The 18590-nt window shown below is 49.8% G+C and overlaps 1 protein-coding gene, 1 long non-coding RNA gene and 1 pseudogene across 25 annotated transcripts; 2 read left to right on the top strand and 1 right to left on the bottom strand.

Moving 5' to 3' along the window:
• The first annotated feature begins 3109 nt into the window (after positions 1-3109).
• LOC134135744 (hemoglobin subunit rho) lies at positions 3110-11844 on the top strand. 24 transcript variants are annotated; one of them, XM_062567534.1, is made up of 6 exons: positions 3115-3628; positions 5005-5215; positions 6822-7551; positions 10139-10255; positions 10379-10601; positions 11664-11844. In XM_062567534.1, exons 3-6 carry the CDS (start codon positions 7526-7528, stop codon positions 11790-11792), a joined length of 495 nt encoding a protein of 164 aa, XP_062423518.1. In that variant the 5' UTR covers positions 3115-3628; positions 5005-5215; positions 6822-7525; the 3' UTR covers positions 11793-11844. The 24 variants fall into 24 exon arrangements, with proteins under 24 accessions (XP_062423515.1, XP_062423518.1, XP_062423514.1 ...); XM_062567542.1 differs by lacking the exons at positions 3115-3628; positions 5005-5215 and adding an exon at positions 5341-5915 and having other exon boundaries at positions 6822-6982; positions 7340-7551; XM_062567540.1 differs by lacking the exons at positions 3115-3628; positions 5005-5215 and adding an exon at positions 5341-5915 and having other exon boundaries at positions 6822-6982; positions 7293-7551.
• Positions 4886-5667, bottom strand: LOC134135747 (uncharacterized). The gene is made up of 3 exons (XR_009957346.1): positions 5325-5667; positions 5119-5197; positions 4886-5038 (listed from the first exon to the last, which is right to left on the bottom strand). It is a non-coding gene; the product is annotated as an uncharacterized LOC134135747 (long non-coding RNA).
• A 4452-nt stretch (positions 11845-16296) lies between the features above and the next one.
• On the top strand, positions 16297-17632 carry LOC134135743 (hemoglobin subunit beta-like; annotated as a pseudogene).
• The last annotated feature ends 958 nt before the right edge of the window (positions 17633-18590 follow it).

Below are 18590 nucleotides of genomic sequence, written 5' to 3'. Positions count from 1 at the left end.
TCCTCTTTCTCAGCCACTGCACCAAGACCAATGTTCGTCACTGCATCCACGTCCTGCTAGCCAGCCTCTACGACCCACTACCACTGACCACGAACCCCACAGGGCATGGGGTGAAGGCCAAGGAGATCTGGGCACTAGTGTTGTGTTGTGCTGTGATCCACAGAGCAGCCAGGTATCCAGCGCTGCCATGGTAGACAAGGTGAGGAGGACCTGGCTTCACAGCTCACCCCTACTCTCCCCACAGTGCTTCACAGAGCATCCTGGTCCCCCACGGTGGGTCCTCTGCCACCTCAAGCTTCTGCTTTAACTTACCATGGTCTTCAGCCCGCCACTTTGGGGTGATGAGCCTCCTGAACCCCTAGGTGCAGCTACTGGAGCAGTAAAACTGAAATGGGTTTCAAGTGAGCACTGTGGGATAGTCCTCCAGGGCCAGGGCATGAGCACGTTGTCTGGGTGACATTGCTAATGCTGCTGGCCTGGAAGAGATGCTTGGGCCATCCACCTTCAGCAATCTGTGGATTCCCCCCCCCCCCCCAAACCTATTGCTGCATCCCTATTTGACTGCAGAAACTCTTGCATTGCTGTACTTATACGTCAGTTCAGAAGGTCAGTAACATGTCTAGGCATGATTTAAATCTCCTCTAAGCCTTCTAAAAGTTTCTTGTGAGAGGCAGAAGGTTCATGGGGTCTTTCTAAATCTTGGAATAGATTTTATTGCACAGATGTGTGCACTAATGGATGAAGCATTTTGAAAATATCATAATAATAAAATAAATGCCCTGGGCAGATTTCATATCACTAAGGGAAATGACGAGAACAAAATGCATTAATGGATGTTGTTGGCGAGAGGGAGAAGTGGGACATTTAGTACTAAATATAGCTCAAGAGCCTTAGAGTGAATGGAGGTGGCCAGATTTCAGTATCTAAAGTTATATTTATTATTGTACTCTTCGGGGCCTGTCTTTCCCCACCTGTGAAACACTAATGAAGAAATATGGTGCACAGGGATATAGCAAATGTTTTTTTATTGCAAGGAGGAATCTCATTAGGGAAATGTTAACTTAAAGACCTGAACTGTTTGCTCTTGTGCAGTCATCTTGATGGAGTTTTATTACAGCAGCCTTTTCGACCCTTACTGCTGACTGCGGGGGGAGGCAGACCGAGCCGGTGCAGGGATCCAGAACAGCTCTGCTGCTGAACGCAGGCGCTGAGCTCTCCGAGATCTGGAGCCATTCCTGGCTGTGCTGCAGAGACTGTAGCCGATGTCTCTGGGTCCTGCCTGTGATGCTGTTCCCTCCCGTGGCCCAGCAGTGGTGGTGGGCGCCTTATTCTCCCAACAAACTGCGATATCCTGTCCTGGATACATGGGTGTAAATTCCACACATCTACACAGAAGAAGTGCAATTAATATGGGCTGTCAAGAGGGAAGTTTGCTCACGGTTAGCTCAGGAATTCATTGCACGAAAGCACCGACTCCCAGTGCGGTCGCTCTCCGTGCACGGTGAGAGAAAGGGGAGCAGCTTGCAGCCCTTTCCTCTGCTCTCAGGGAGCAAAAGCAGAGCTCGCAGAGGCTGACAGTGCCAGGTCCTGCAAATGTAATGCCACACACGCAACTGACAGCTTTACAAGCAGCTGGTTGTGAAGAAAATGGATCAAAAAAGGAATGAGACAGGCCTGCCCTAGGGTTTCTTGCAGCCTTGGCCAGGCTTTTCTTTTTTTTCTCCCCCTCCCCACTTCTCTTTTTCTGAAATCCATGCCTCAGTTCCACTGCCTGTAAAAACAGGGGTTTCTCCGAAGTCCTGCAGGCATGAACAAGCACGGGGGATTAGCCCGAGGCACAGGGACCCCCGGAGCGATGCTGATGGTGGCCAGGGCTGCAAGGTGCCGCCAGCACGACGAGCGCGGCTGCAGACGGCCGGTTTCACTCTCGGGCATCGCGGGCTGCAACGAGGCCCCAGCAGCCCAGCGCAGGCTAAGGCCAACATTTCACAGGGCGGAGAGACTTTCCTGGAGCTCAGCATGAAGCTAAACAAATTCAAATGGGAATGGAAACATGCATTTTCAACATGAAGAAAAAGGACCCTAGAAGACCCTTCCCAAGGCAGGGATAGTACCTTAAAATCCAAGCTGTAAAACACCGGCTCCCAGCCTGGCAGGAGCTCCCCGGAGATTTCTGTGCCTTGCAACATGTGGGGGCTCAGGCTGGACATTTTAGTGCTTTTGAAGGTAAATGTTCTCCCTTGGTGAATAAGCCTAAGCTATACTGACTCCTAGAGTTCCTAAATCCCAGTGAAAGAGGCCAGCTTTAAGGCAAATGCAAAGGCACAGAGCTTGCAAAGAGTGTGGCAGAAACCTAAACATCAGCACATTTAGTGTGGTCAAAAGAGCATTATGCTGACATGAAACGAGCCTGAAATCAGTTTCCAGCCTGCATGCTAACAAAAGCCTGTTTAAGGAGGATTATATCTTGCTGTATCCCTGGTGCAGGAGACGGGCATGGGACTGCAAAAGTCAGACAGCCTGGACTCCCTTTCTCCAACCCACCCTGAGCATTTGGTGGCACTTGGAGCGAGCAGCTGCCCTTCTTGGTGCCTCAGTTTCCTGCAGTTAAACACCGACCACCGGTCAGTCTTCTGCTAGGGCCACATTGCCAAGGAGCTCTGCATGCCTGCCAGCATGGGGGAAAGCAGGAGCACCCTAATTTTCTGTGGGAGGTGGAGCAAGGCTTTGTGCTTCACTTTTGCAAAAAGGCAAAAGTTGCAAAAGCAGCTGGCAAATCCCCCCTGCACTTTGCAACAGAGTAAGAGAGGCTGGTTATCAGGACAAATCCTGCCCTCCTCTTGGGGATACGAGTCACCTTGGCATGCCACAGTCCCTGGAAAAACCCACTGCCGCAGGGGCGATGAGCCAGCAATCGCCTGGGGTCACACTTTCCCTCCAGGCTAAGAGAGAGAGAGAGAAAAAAAAAACTTATTTTTCAGCTGGTTACCACAGTGCCTCAGCAGAATTATTTTCTGCTGCGTCAGAAGTCTGACACAGCAGAAAGCAGCAGTTCCTCCGCGTCCGAGGGCTGCCCTTATCGCTGCCCAGCCAAACGCATGTTTGCGCCGTGCAGATTATCACCCCTCGCCGGGCGCCGGGCGCTGGGAGCGGCTGGCGTGACTCAGCAGAGACCAGCACGACTGCAAACTCGTGACACGCTTGATTTACAACTGGGGACGTGCCATGGTGGTACGGCAGGAATAGCTGAATTATCCTGCTGCAGAAAGCAGGCTCGAGTCCCCAGGTGTTTTAGTGAGACCCATCCGACAGTGGCAGGCAAGCGATGCTGATTTTGAGGTTGCTTTTCTGCCTGACATCTGAGGTCCCAGAATAAAGTGGTCTCTGGGGAGCAGCAGGGTCTGAGGGTCATTCCTGGAGGAGGAGGATCTGCTGGGAGCTGTGGGGAGTTGGGCATAGTCAGTCACAAGCTTTGGGCCCTGCTTTGCCCCAAAGTCTCGGGACCACAGCGATGCTGAGACAAGCGCCCAAGCACCAGGACCTCACCCACCGAAACGTGGTGTATCTCAGCACCAGGCAGGTCAGCTGGGCTGCACAGCCCCACGAGACCGGGGACCTGCCAGGAGAGGTATGCTTTGCAGCCAGCTCTCAGGTGACTGCTCAGCGGGCTGTAGAGGCAAAGGGTTGTCCCAGGTGCCATCCCATCAGATCCACTGGTGCTGTTTGAATACACAGCTGATCTGGGGCTGGAATCAGCTCCCTGTTTCTCCCTTCCCAAAACCAAGTCCTGACACAAAAACAGGTCTGTGATGACCTCCGGCAGAAGGATTGAAGGTGGTTGGCAGGTAGGACCAGGTGAGGACAGCCAGTCCATCACTTACCCTGGGAGAAGCCAGCGTTAACTGTTTTAAAGGTGAAAAAGCGTTTTTGGCCCAGCTGGGCCTGTGTCACACACAGGAGGAAGCAAGTCTCTGCTTGAGCTCAGCATTGCTCCTTGAAGCCCTTGCACAAGAATTTCTGTCCCTCCTGGCTCTGGGGGTGAACTGTAAGGTGCTGCCCAGCTTGTTTATAACAAGCATCTTCCAGGAACTGCTGGATCCGCTGCTCTCCCTGCAGCCCATCCCAGTTTGTTCAAGGCGTTCCTGGATCCCTTAGTGATCTAGGTGAGGAAAAACATGGAGGAGGAGAGGAGAGCAGCCATACCAGCAAGACAGCTCTCCAAGCCTCTTACATGGGACATGGGCCAAGGCAGGTGGCGGGACACAGCCAAATGCCATGGGCAACGACATGAGGGAGGACACAGTCGTGTCACCGTGTGGCCTGTTGTTGAGATTGGGATCCATGTTTACCTCTGAAGCATGGCAAGTCCTTGGCAATTTTTAGAACAGGAGGTTTCATGGCTCCTGTCTGAGGCCTGGAAGGTACTTTCCTCCTCTCAGCCTGTCCCATGGGTGTGCAAGCTCAGATCGCTCTGCTCCACAGGCTGGTCCTGAGCTACCAGTGCCCTTTCTGCTCCCCTGAACTTATACCTGCAAGTTTCAGCCCCTGCATCCACTTCCTTTGCAAAAAATGGAGTGCAACAGGAATTCCCTGCTAACATCCAACAGCTGGATGAAACACAAGGGCCAAGGCACCAGGTTGGCCTCCTAGCTCCATACGCTGTCTGTGCCTGGCTGAACAGAAGGGATATATAGCAGACCGCTAAGGAGCAAGACTTCTGGGTTAACCATAGACCAGCTGAGTGACCAGTCACAAACAGGAGCATGGTTGTGCTGAAGGCTTTCCGTGTCTGAGCACGGGGATGGGATACCACAAATGGGACTGTGTCAAGTTTCCAAACTAGACCACTAATCTGCAGTCCAGAACTCACGACACTGTATTATTTTGTGGTTTAATAATAATTTATTTTGTCTGCATGGGTAGAAGACCCCAGAGGGAATCTTTTTTGTGAGTCTAATTTTCCACCCCCCTTCTCTCTTTTGTGGTCACCTCTTGCTCTGGCAGGGCCCCAGAGGACATATGTTTGAGGATGCCCAAACTGCAAAAGAAGCAGAAAGGAGCATTAGGGTAACTGAGAGCCAGCTCCTGTCCTTCTGGTCAGCCATGCTTTGTACTCACTTTGTACTGGTATAAAGCTGCCTCTAGGCTGTGATGAGAAAGATTCTGGAAAGCCTGTCCAGTAGCACCTCTAACCTGCCTAAATAAAAAGATAATGGTAGGTAAACCCTGTTTCTCCCACAGATACCGTGGCTGCACAGCGGTGTGACTCTAGCCAAGGATGAAAGCAGATACGGATGGATGGATGGACATCCATCGGGACGAACCTGAGCAGTGCGTCAGTGCTAACACTGCAGCCTATTTCTGCTAAATGCAGAGGGGTGGGAAACAGGCTGTGGCATCTCGATGGTGGCCAGGCGCTGGCTGTTATCTCCGGTTGCAGTGAGGGTGTCGAGTGGTCTATCTGGTGCGGGGCTGGGAGGGTGTGGGCAGCCAGGAGCTGCCGGACGGCGATAGAGGGCAGCTCAGAGGAGGAGCTGAGCGTGGCCCCGGCTGTGGGGTGTGCACCACGGCTCCCTCGAGCTGATAGTTGGTTGTCCGCAACGCTCCTGCCCCAGGATGCTGCACATGCCAGACCGCGGCAAAGCGAGACGGAGTCCTGCCCTGGGAGAGATGGGTGCTGCCCTGCTGGCTGCAGCCACGCTCTGCTGGGGGAGGGCGGCACGGTCTGATGGTAAAACGTGCGCCGTGCCGTAGGGAGACTCCTCACACAGCTGGAAAAACCCAGCCCCTAGTCCCGTTGTTCTTCCCCTCCACGTCCAACCCTTGCACTGTGACCCCCCAGGCCAACCATCCCCTTCAGTGTCCCCTGCAGACCCCTGAACCGAAGCGGGTGAAAACCCCACCAAGGCTGAGTGGTAAGAACAAGCCATCAGCGGGGCTATAGGCAGGAAAAACAGTGTCTCATACAAGACCCTCCTGGAGACACCTCATCATGAATAAAGAAACCTCTTTTGCCTATTTCTGTAGTTTGTACCTGAAGTTCTTCAGGGGTAACTCAGAAGCGGCACTAAAGCCAGGATACTCTTGGGAGGAGCTCAGATTATTAGCTCTTCCCGAGAGTATCCTGGCTTTAGTGCCTGACCTTGTGCCTCTTATCCCGCCACCTCGCTCAGCTCTGAACCCCCATAGCCAATGACACTCAGTTGGATTTAGGGCTGAATATGGCCTGGTGGATCCTTTTATAGAGATATAGGGGTTGGGATATAAGAACAGGGTCGGTTCATCCCTCCGTCAGTGCTCTGGACTCCCTCCGTGCATTTCTGCTGGAAACAGACCCCTAAGCCCGGACAGTGTCACCTCAGATCCGCAGGCTTCAAACCTAGCAGGAGATTTCCTATGGTATTAAAGCAACATGGTAAAAGGCTGTAAGCCTGCTGAAGTACCAAGGCCCATGTCTACATGATGGGTAAGTCCTTATGTAGCACGAAGTTCAGGCCTTGTGTGTCTGACACTGGGGTATCTGAATTGCCTGAGTGCGCACAGCAAGGAGTGCTCCACACTCTTGAAATCAGACCTAAAAGGTACAATGGGCTAAAAACAGATCCCTGAAATTAGAGATCCAAATTAGAAGATGATTAGCTCTCTCTGACTTCTGAATGGATATCACTGGACAAATAAGAGGTGGACAGATGGGACCTATGCTCTTCTGTCATTTCATCCATTCCTGCTGCCAGTACTTTATTATTTCTGTGATGCAGAATTTCTATGTTCCTGACCTTTGCAGCTGTTTTTTCTTTTCTTTTTTTTTTTTTTTTTTTAAGGGGCCAATAAGATGTAAAATGTCACAGTAGAAATAGTATCGACAACACTTCAGGAGCAACAGTCTGGGCGCAGTTCAGCTTTCTCACAGACAACGACCAGTGCCAGGGGATGGGTTACGCCGTTTGCTGGAGGAACCCAGGCTCACCTACACCATAAGAAAGTAGACACGGGTTTTGTCACAGTGAGCCCTTTTCTGCCCTGTTTGGCCACATGCGAAATCTGTGTCTGCATTTGACTGTAACTAGAGGCTGAATTAGGTGCAGAGCAGTATTCATTTAACCTGCAGTTACATTTTCCTTTTGTTTATTGTCATGATACAGCAGTATTTTGAAATGTCTTTGTGTTGAAAGCAGAGTGCTTGTGGCAATGATCCAGAGCTAAATTAAATAATTCTTGCAGTAATAACATAAAGCTCTCTGCCTACATGCTGTAACACTAATCTGCTCTGAGTTTTCTCTGTGCTGCTCCAGTATCTCTTCAATTTGTGGTCTGTTCACCCTCTTGGTACCCTCCTAAGGAAAGAAATTGTACCTGCAGAAATTCTCCTTGGCTTTCATATGAAAATCCACTGATCAAACAGAAGTCCGGATAAGTGCTAAACTGTGTAAATTGTGGTGATTCAGCCCAGCCTGTTTCTGCTCTGCATTTTCCTGAATTGGTCACTGACCTTGTCCCGAAGGGATCTACAGCAGGAGCTCGGCCGATGTCCTTAGGGTCTGCAACCGTCTCGTAAGGCTCTGTGCTGATCCCGGGTTGGGGGTTCATCTGGACAGTAGCCCACAGCCCAACTTTGTGCCCCAAGTAATGTTTCCTGCAGTAACGCTTTTCACAGTAGCTATAAATAAGCTTTGTGGAAGGTGTAAATTAGCTCTAGTATTCAGGTTAAAACAAGGCATCAGTGCTAAACTGGACACAGCCAAAGAGGCCACTGGGTGGAAGTGGGCAGCAGCTCATACATGACTTTACAGAATGGCTGTAGAGGTCATTGCCATTACAGACGCTCCTCAGTCGGAGCCGTGCCAAGGCTCTGATATGCCCTAACCTGATTAACTGACTAATTCACCTGCCGTTAGTCCTTTCCTGTGCGTGCCAGTCCTCCAGGATTTAAAGAATTTAAAGAATTATTCTGTGTGTAACACAAGCTATTAAGATGAATCAATATAGGCGAGCAGCACCAAATGGGCTTGCCTCATCGAAATAGCTGGGATGACTTCAGACTCTCTTTCTCCTCTGCCTTCGCTCTTTCCCTTCCCTTGGCTCTCTGTGACCATGACTTAACCCATCCTGCCAAGATGCGGCTCTGCTCCCGCAGCTGCACAGTGAGAACAGCCCCTGAATGGCTCCGAGTGCAGGGTCAGGTCCTGAGGAGTCTCAGGATAAGCAGTATCTCTGCTTGCTTTTCTGTGGAGTCCAGAAAATCAGCCTTTATTAACTGCAGATTCCAATTAATAGCAGTATTAGAGCTAATGCTCTTCTCCAAGCCTCTGTGTCTGATGTTGTTTTGCTCTCCTCAGCTTTGCATACCTCTGAGCTGTCGCGTCTCTCTGAGCTCTTTCATGCTGTTGGTTCAAATGCAACAGAAAAGCATCATTACCTTTGCTCTTTTCAAGTTCAGCTTTGCAGAGCCCTATCACAGATGAGGCAAATGCATTCCTAATAATAGACTCAAATGTCGCTTAGATCTCACCTTCGGTGTGGGTCTGCCAACAAATACAGGATGAGAGAAGTAATAAATGAAAAAGCCATCATTTATTGTTATTCCCCCAGCTGGGCATACAGCTGTTCTTGTCAGCTCTTTGCTCAATGGTATAGGCTTGCTGGCTCACCTGATGAGAGTACCTGTGTGTGCATTTAGGGTTGCACATATCTGATTTTAATCTTTGAGTATTGTCTTACTAAATAATTAGGACTTCTGGAGTCTTCAGGTCTCTTTAGCTGAGGCTCTGTGACTCTGTGTCTGTCCTTTAGGTGAGAAACTAAAGCAAGCGCTGGCCACCTGCATGATACGTTTATCTCTTCTGAGCAGCCTCCTTTCCACATTGTGTTATCAGACCACTTTAATGAGTGAACTTTCTGCTGAAAGAGGCCCTTGGGCCTTGCCTAGGAGTCAGAAATTTAGAAATAAAAGGATAATAATTCCTCCTAGGGCCATGCAGCAAGGAGCTGAAATATGTCTATATTGAAGAACCACCCCAAATGGATCATAATGACATTTTTGTGAGACAGGTTCATGATATTGCTGAGTGTGGCTCCATTGAAATCAATGGACCAGTACTGGTTTCTGACTGGAATGGGCCAGGGGTCTGGATGAAACCTCCTAAATTGCCTACGGGCAAATTCGAATGTCAAGGTCTTGTACGGATCCTCATGCATCTGGGTGTTACATTTCTGCATGTGGGAGCAGAATTTCACCTGAAGTTAATACGCACTTTGGTTCAGTAAAACATCCATGTAGTTCAATGGGAAAATGAACTTCAGAATCAAAATAAATGCCTTTGGTCAGACCCTGAACTGGTGGAAGTGGATGTTGCTGGTCTGACTGTACCAGCACCCCACAAAGCTCTTCCCCAAAATCCTGGTGCTCAAGGAAGCTCTGCCTGAGCATTCCAGGGGTGGAAAAGGTGTAGCTTTCTGCTTCGTTAATGCAAAACAAAGTCAGACGTTCTTGGATCTGTAGCATCCAGTTCAGGTGTTGATGGACTGGATTGATGGGCTGATGTTTTCCACACTTATGTGTAGATAGAAGAACAGGGGTTTGTGCGTGGGTCTGTGCACCCGAAATGCAGAGCTCCTGCCCAAGGCAATAGCACTCAGCATCCTTAGGAATCTTCTCCTGTGCAGAGGGGCCTGTGAAGTACTAAAAGTCATGAATCAGGTCACCTGCCACCTGAGACAGATCTCCTTGGAGTTTAGGGAACCCGTGCATCTTACAGGGGGTCAAAGCCTTGGGGGCTGCATGCATGAGACCATGGTAAAACACCTTGCATGAGGGTCAGTGGCTTTTGCAGGCATGAAGGCACTGAGTGATGTGTGCCTGTGTGTAGGGTGAGCACACGCACAAGGAGGGAAGTAGAGGGAGATAACGGGATATTGTGTCCTGACTGTGCCTGTTAAGCTTGCTACAGGACTTTTTCCCTGAAGACCACACCTCAGTGCAGACTGACCACCCAGCTGACAGGCCGAGTCCCCACTGCTTAGACCCCCACCCCAGCCCTGGCCAATGACCCCTCAGCGTGGGATGGGGAGGAGCGGCCAGCAGCAGATAAAAGCCTCCAGGGGTCTGCGGTGCAGCTACAGGGTCTGTGTCCTCTTGCAGCTCTGAGCAAAACCGCCTCGCCACCATGGTGCACTGGACAGCTGAGGAGAAGCAGCTCATTGCCAGCATCTGGAGCAAGGTCAACGTGGACGAATGTGGTGCCGAGGCCCTGGCCAGGTAGGTTGGGCTCCTGATCCCGGCTCTGCAGCCACCCTGCATGGAGAAACGCTGCAGCTGGAGGCAGGGAGTGTCAATGGTGTCTGAGTCTCTGCTTATGTCCCCCCATCTCTCTCTCCCCAGGCTGCTCATCGTCTACCCCTGGACCCAGAGGTTCTTTGATTCCTTTGGGAACCTCTCCAGCCCCACTGCCATCGTTGGCAACCCCAAGGTCCGTGCCCATGGCAAGAAAGTGCTCACCTCCTTTGGGGAAGCCGTGAAGAACCTGGAAAATCTTAAGGCAACCTACTCCAAGCTGTCCGAGCTGCACTGCGAGAAGCTGCATGTGGACCCCGAGAACTTCAGGGTGAGCGATGCTCAGGGCTTGTCCTCCTCTCTCTCCTCCCTCCATCCCTCAGAACAGCTCAGAGCCAGGGGCATTTTCAAGGAGCATAAATAGCACTGATTTTAGGAAACAAAACAGAAAGGGGCTGTCTGGGATGGAAAGTGTGCTCTTAGGAGGGAGACAAGGAGAACTTGGGAGTCTGATAATGCCAGGAAAGGAATCCAATCTGTGAAGGCTTTGGGGACAAGGGCAGGGAGGTGCTGTGAAAGCCTGCAGCCTGGCACAGCCGTGACTTGAGTAAAACAGGAGAAGGATGGAATGAGCAGAGCTGGGCTGTTATGGGAGAAGAGGGTCTGGAAGGTCTGGAGGGTGTTTCCATGTCACCTCCCAAACCTCGGGGGTGAGGGGGATTTTGACTCCTTTATTGCAAGGCTGACAGTCACATGAGGAGAGGAAAAAGCAAGTGTGGGGTCATCAGGGACCAGACACCATTGGAAGCAGAGGCCCTAGGGATGCAAAGTGGGATTAGATACAAGGAGGACAGGACTGAGTGAGGGGGCCATGGCCAGCAGATGAGGAAAGGGAGAAAACAGAAGGAGACTGGGGTGCAAGGGAACATGAAGCAACAACGAGTGAAGACAGGGAGCAGTTCGGGAAGGAGCTGAGGGGGCTGGATGTGGTGTGTCTGGAAGCCTCCGTTTCCACTTCTCTTCAAACCATGCTTTGGAGATGTAGCAGAGAGCCCTTGAACTGATTTGACTCTCTGCCATAGGGTTTCATAGCAGACAAAAAAAAAAAAAAAAAAAAAAAAGTCAGAGAAGGTGAAAATAAAGACTAGAGACTAGAAAAAGCAGATATAAGAAGATGCAAGGAGGCTAAAGTGGGTAAATATAAGTGCATGTGGTCATGACAAAACTATTTTCTGCAGACAGAATTCAGCTAAAAGAGATCCTCTGGGTCCTAACTGCAAGATCCAGATGCCTCCCTGTCCTTGCAAAAGCAGTGGGGCACCAGGGTCCTGAGTGGGGTGAAAGGGAGTTCTCAGCACAGTGCTGACCTGACTTCCTTCCTTCTCCTTTCCAGCTCCTGGGAGACATCCTCATCATCGTGCTGGCTGCACACTTCACCAAGGACTTCACCCCTGCCTGCCAGGCCACTTGGCAGAAGCTAGTTGGTGTGGTGGCCCATGCTCTGGCCTACAAATACCATTAGACCTTCTGATAGGAGATGTGGCTCTAACAGACAATAAAAATTATTTTCTGAACTTCTTAATGATCTCCTGTCTCTGCGGCTGCTTGTGGGGGTGGGAGAGGGTCGGGCTGGGGTCACTGGGGGGGGGGGGGAAAGAGGGGACTCAGGGCTGATGGGACCATGCGCTGGGGAGGCATTCAGTCCTGTCATAATGGAGAGACTACTTTCACCAGCTTTTTGGACTCTTTTCTAAAGGTTTCCACCTGGTCTCTAATGTTCTTTCTTATCCTCCTGGAGCAGCCAAGAGCTCAGCACACAAGTGTGTGCTCCACACATAAGCACACGTCTGCAAAGGGAGTTCAGTGGGACATATGGGGATCTTAACCTTTAAATCAGAGATTGGCACCGCTCTAGAGAGCACATTCCAGTTCAGCTAGTGCTTCTGAGCCTGCTGAAACCCCTGGAGGAGGATTTCTGGCCCACCCTGTGCAGAAGGCCAAGCTGCAGGACAAGCAAAGGTTCTCCAGCCCTAAAGCACCTCAACCTGTGACGCGTATGTGTTCTAGGTGACCCTGCTTGAGCAGGGGTGTTAGACTAGGTGATCTCCAGAATTTCCTGCCAACCTCAACCATTCTGTGATTCTGTGAGGGTGTATGAGGGTATAAATTTGTACAGATTCACTGAAGCCAGTTTAGATTAGACAGAAATTTGGCCCTTCATATTTTAGTACTGCTATCTCAAAAAATTCAACTAAAAGCATTTTCTGAAGCAGCAGTAAAAATGTTCTTCACATTACAGCCCTCTTGATGAGACTAGGACAGCTAAAGGAAATGTGTACGATCTGGAGGGGAGGGACTGAGGGTAGTTGCTTTACATAGAACTGATCAGAGCTTTTTTTACTCAGATTAATGGTACAATGAGTTTTTCACTGGAATGGAAGAATTCTGCATAAATGCATCAGCTTTAAGACTAACTTAAGAGGTATGGAGGCAGGAATATCTAGACAGGCATGTCTATGTCCCAGAATGATGAAATCTATGTTCTGGGTTATTTAGGAATAAATTTTCTGCCTTTCTCCAGGTAGAGCAGGGATCTGCACTCACAGTCTCTCTGTCCTACACAAACAACCTGCTGGCAATGCCTAGAACATCCTGGATTGAAAAGAAAAAAAGGGGGGAAACAAGCAAGCTGGTCAGCAATACGTTTTGGCCTCATCATCTGTGAATATCTGAATCATTCTGTTCCTCCTCTTCCATCCTGTGCCATGGAGATATCCCACTGGTGGTTATCGCCTCAACAGGCCCAAAACTGCAATGGGCAACAACTGGGCCCAAAACTTAGGCTGTGTATTTCAACTGGGGCTCACAGGAGTTAGAAACGCTTTTTCTTCTTCAGCATTAGCTAGATGTATGCCGGAGTAGGGAAGGTTGGAGGGTTGTTTCACTGTTGGTCTCTTCATTTGGATTCAAAATGATTTTTTCCTATGAATCAGATTTGAGAGGGAGGCCAATGGTTTTCCTTGTCCTTTGGGACCTCAGCCCATTGTAGGTCTCAGTTAGGAATCTCTCATTCAGGCAGTTTCCTCCTGTGAGGAGTTTCAGGCATTAACTCTCCACCTGTGTGTCCTGCTCCCTGACCATGGCACTCAGTGGTCCAGTCTCCAGAGAACTGAGGTGCTTCAATTTAATCTCACCTGCTGTGCTCAAATACTGGCCCATGTTGGCAGTGCCAAGCAGGAGGTCCAGACAGCTCCCAGTGGTCCCATTTGACTTTGAAGATCTGGGGAAATGATTTCTGCAGAGGCTGAAGGCTAATTATGTGCCTCAGATTCCTCTCACACGTGAGTACTTGCTAAAAGAGATGCATTGGCCGTATTCTGCAATTAAAGGTGTAGACAAGGGGCAGGGTGTAGTGCTGGTGCTGCAGATCCAGAAAGGGAGGTTTAGTGTGCCAGACTTTCCAAGCAAAAGTTGCCCCTTTCTTGTGTGAAGCCAGAGCAGTCAGAAACTCCAATAGCCCCAAGCAGAGGCGCTGGAGGTGAGCCCTGGGCATGAGGCTGGATGAACACAACAGGAGGTCTGGTGTCAGAGTGATGCTACCTCATCCCAGCAGTGTTTCTGTCAGCCTATTTGAAAGCTCTTTGCAAAGGGAAGGACTTCAGTGGCCCACTAATCCTTCACAGCCAGGGAATGAAGGCATCAGCAAGCAAAGTGACTCTCCCAAAGTCACTCCACCAAAGCTGGAATTATAAGCACATTCCCAGGCCCTCTCGCTGGGCAGACCGTGTCCTCTCTGGGAGCAGAGCTTAGGCACAGGACAGAGGCAGTATTAGTACTTGACTACAATGCATTGGGGCATACGTGATCTTTAGGAGCCCAGAGTCCTTTCCAAGTGGCTGACGAGAAAGGCAGAGCTGGCTGCTGCAGGACTGTTTTATGACCACTGTACGTACACATTCACATTTTGCTGTTTGCTTCATCCACCCCAGGAGGAATGAGTGAGCTCCTGGTCTAGTTTAGGAGACCACAAGATGTTGTCATAGAGTGCAATGAGCCCAGACAGGACTCTTCAGTTGAGGATGGAAGATCATAGCAAATAAAATGTGAGTAAGGACACCGACAAGACAGCCTGGCTGTCTTTTGGAGGAGAGAGAAGAGAGGCTGGCGTGGATCCAGAGCAGCAGAGGCTGGGTATTTCTGCCACTCCTGCTGATAAGGGCTCTGGTAAAGCTTGGCGCGGGACACTGCCTGCTGCAATCAGAGTGACCAGTAAATTCTGCTTGTTTTATAAAGGCCATCACTTCAATTGTTATTCAGTGCCAGCTGGGTGGTTTCCCTCAAAAAAAAAAAAAAGTTTTCTGTCCTTGGTTTTTTGTCCTTGGCACTGGGCATGGCACTTGCCCAGTGCACTGTACATGGCACTTGCATGTAAAGGCAAGGAAGGACCTTGGTTTCTGTCTCACCCATATCATGAGGAAACAGCCAGCTGCAAGGATGCTTAAGCCAAGAGTCCTGAGGATAGTGAAATCCATTCCATGTGGACTGTAGACCACTGAACCCTTATTCCTCTTTCTGGAGCTTGACTGGGGACGTAGATACTGCCAAGTATTGCTGTGAGTGTGCTGGGAGGAAAGGAGATCTTCCTTTGACTCTGTGAACTGGACAGAAATTATAGAAATTAGCTCGGCTTGGTACATCATGATAAACACTTCCCCTCGCACGCTGAGAGGCCTCCTTAAAACATCTTTGTGTCTGACTAATCTTAAAACTGAAAAGCCTTTGAAAGTTTTTCACATGAGGTTTCATCTCATGCTTTTCCTTGTCTCAGCTGACAGCTGATAGCAGTCCAGCGGCACTAACTCCATTGCTTGAGATGGTGTGAAAAGTGCTTTGATGAAATAACTTGCTAGGAGGGTGCTGGTGAGTCGTGCTGGTCTCTGCAGCAGATCAATTTACTGGCATTACAGCTTCCGCATTTCATATGCCTCTAAGAACTGAGAAAGCACACACGTGAATCAATTTGTACACATACTGTTAGCAGAACTAGAATGATGACTAGAGAAACAGTCTTGTGCATAAGGCCAGGTCATCAGTTACAGCTTAAGTCACCAGACAAAGTCTCTGCATTTAATCACTTAAACCACCACTTAAACCTGAGGAGGAAAACCCACTTCCCTCCACACCTCCTAATTGCTCTAGCCAAATGTTTTCTGGGTAGTTTCACTTAGATCCAAAGCCAAGGAAGACATGCATCTGGCTTATACTCCTCATAGCACCAAGGCCAAGATGATGGAGTGCCTGGGGACTTGTAATTCAGAGCCATGCCTCCAAGATGGGTTCACTCTCTCTGACCATGAGGAATAGAGATGGGATCTAGCAGAGCTTAGACTCAGTAGAGCATGGAAAGCTCTGAAGCTTTTTGTTTGGACAGACAAGAACGGACGTTCTTGTGTTTAAAGTACAGGGACTATATTTGGGGTTGTTCATTCAATTCTTGTTTCCCAGCAAGCCTCTGCTCCTTAGAGATGGGGTTGATGATCCTTAGAGCTGTTCAGGATGAATTCCCATTGAGTGCCGGGCACCTATACTATACACCGTTATATATACTATACACCATCAGTGGTCTGAAAGCAAGGCCAAGGCAGAGATTGCAGCCTATGATCATCACTGCTTGTCGCTATGGATCTGCACTGCTTATGCAGTCCCCATCTGCAATGCTGCAAATCAATAGCCAAGGAGGAGCCGTGCAGGCAGCTCCACCTGCACTCAGGGCTGCAACTGTAAGCTCATTGTGCGAGATGCCGCTTGTCCACTCAAAGGCAGAAGGGTGGGGGGGAAGGGCCTCTTTTCCTCTTGGACAGTATCCAAAATTGCTACTTTCCTTGTGCAGTTCTGCTTCCATCCCAGCCCCAACCAATGGCCATATCAACTGAAATTAGGACAAGTTGTTCTTAGTGTATAAAAATCCCTGGGGTAGACTTCAGCTCCATTTCCTCGTCATTGTTCAGGGAAGCCCCAAACAAACTCACTCAGTCAACACAATGGTGCACTGGACAGCTGAAGAAAAGCAGATCATTACCAGCATCTAGTACAAAGTCAATGTGGATGAATGTGGTGCTGAAGCCTTGGCCAGGTAGGTCTGGCTCTGCAGCATGTGCTCAGTGGTCATCCTGGACACAGAAACTGCTGCAGTTGCAGGCAGAGTGTGCTAATGGTGTCTGTGTTTCTGCTTGTGTCCCCCCATCCCTCTCTCCCCAGGCTGCTCATGGACCCAGAGGTTCTTCGCCTCCTTTGGGAACCTCTCCAGCCCCACCACCATCCTCGGCAACCCCATGGTCCGTGCCCATGGCAAGAAAGTGCTCATCTCCTTTGGGGATGCTGTGAAGAACCTGGACAACATCAAGAGATCCTTTGCTCAGCTGAGCAAACTCCACTGCGACAAGTTGCACATGGACCCCGAGAACTTCAGGGTGAGTGATGCTCAGACTCCATTCTCAGCTGAACAGAGATTTCTGTTCTGCAGAGATAAAAATCTCTGAGGAGGTCTGAGCCTGGGAATCAGCTGTAATCAAAGAGGAGGGGAGAAGGAGTAGTGAATAGGTATATTCAAGGAGAATCAGCAGGCGTTATGGTTTAGAGATGTGAGGCAAGGGACTCACACAGGTAACACGAGTGTGAATGAAACACCAAGTGGCATATGTGCGGCCTGCAGAGTGAGTGGAGGAGGAAGTAATGTGGGCTTGATGCAGCCAGAAGGGAAGAAGTGGAGGCAAAATTTGAAGCAAAGAGCTTATCTTGGGTATGAGGGAATGGTTAAATCAAGGGAGAAAATAAGCACTGCCATTTATGCAGAAGGAAGGGATATGAGCCAAGGAAAAGAGGGGGGATAGGGAAATGAAAGGAGAGAACAACCCCATTTGAAGCAGAGAGAGGACACTAGTACAGAAGGGAAAAATAATGTGTTTGGGGAGGAGGATCCAGCACATCCAGGCACCCTAGTGAGTGCTGCAGACTCAAACTGTTTGGGACGTTTGGTGCTACCCTGGGTAGTGAAAAATTAGCTCTTTGTTTTGCAATGAATCCTCCAAAAACCCCAAGTTGGGCTGTGGTCCCAGGCACACAAGGTTGTTGGTCAGTTGGTATGTCCACATGTGGACCAGAGCAGTGTGACTCGAGGCAAAAGGTGGTGCTGGACTGATGGCCTTATCATCCCTGCAGCTCCTGGGTGACATCCTCATTGTCGTCCTGGCCACCCACTTTGGCAAGGAGTTCACCTCCACCTGCCAGTCCACCTGGCAGAAGATGGTCCATGTCGTAGCCCATGTGTTGGCCCATGAGTACCACTGAGCCACATGGCCCCTGCGTGAAACAGGGAGATCTTCCTGACTTCTGAGCACAGCTCTGCAACGAGATATGTCCTTTGGTTTTCCTGGGCTCTAAGTGCCAAATAAACACCAACTGTTTCACTCACAAATGGATGTCTTGCTCTGTGTGGGAAAGAGGATGAAGGGACAACCCAGTGGTGCTAGGAGAACAAGGATGCCTAGATATATGGGACAATGTAAGCCATCTCTGGTTTTATGCACTCATGCAAGTGAGACCTGCCTGAGAGGGGAAAATCCAGGGGATGTTCAAGACCCTAACAAATAAACATACAAAAAATGTAAATTAAAATACTCTGGTGGTTTATTGAGAGACCAGTGAACATCACTGTGTTTAATGTTTTAAATCTTTTGCAGATTAAGTAGAGCAATTCTTTCTATACAAATGCACAGTGGGAACAGTGTCATAGAATCATAGAATCAGTAAGGTTGGAAGGGACCTCTGGAGATCATCTAGTCCAACCTCCCTCCTCAAGCAGGGTCACCTAGAGCATGGTAGACAAGGTTGCATCCAGGTGGGCCTTGAAGATCTCCAGAGAAGGAGACTCCACAACCTCTCTGGGCAACCTGGTCCAGTGCTCTGCCACTGTCACAGGGAAGAAATTCCCCCTCACATTCAGGTGGAACTTCCTGTGCTTCAATTTTTGCCCATTGCCTCTTGTCCTGTCGCATGGGACAACTGAAAAGAGTTTGTCCCCAACCCCCTGACATCCTCCCTCAGGTACTTGTACACATTGATCAGATCCCCCCTTCGTCTTCTCTTCCTCAGGCTAAACAGGCCCAGCTCTCGCAGCCTTTCCTCATAGGGCAGATGCTCCAGCCCTCTGATCACCTTCATAGCCCTATGCTGGACTCTCTCCAGTAGCTCCATGTCTCTCTTGTCCTGGGGAGCCCAGAACTGGACACAGCACTTGAGATGAGGCCTCCCCAGGGCTGAG

The sequence above is a fragment of the Rhea pennata genome, chromosome 1 (assembly GCF_028389875.1).
Source record: "Rhea pennata isolate bPtePen1 chromosome 1, bPtePen1.pri, whole genome shotgun sequence".
Classification (NCBI taxonomy): Eukaryota; Metazoa; Chordata; class Aves; order Rheiformes; family Rheidae; genus Rhea; species Rhea pennata.
Note: the sequence above shows the minus strand (reverse complement) of the source record. Positions and strands in the feature narration are given on the sequence as shown.

Bases quoted from the DNA above. Each gene is read 5' to 3' on its own strand.
- LOC134135744 (XM_062567531.1), top strand. From the start codon at position 5,279: ATGAAAGCAGATACGGATGGATGGATGGACATCCATCGGGACGAACCT. The intron at 5,332-10,138 runs GTGCGTCAGTGC...GTCCTCTTGCAG, and splicing joins CATCGGGACGAACCTGAGCA to CTCTGAGCAAAACCGCCTCG. The intron at 10,602-11,663 runs GTGAGCGATGCT...TCTCCTTTCCAG, and splicing joins TGGACCCCGAGAACTTCAGG to CTCCTGGGAGACATCCTCAT.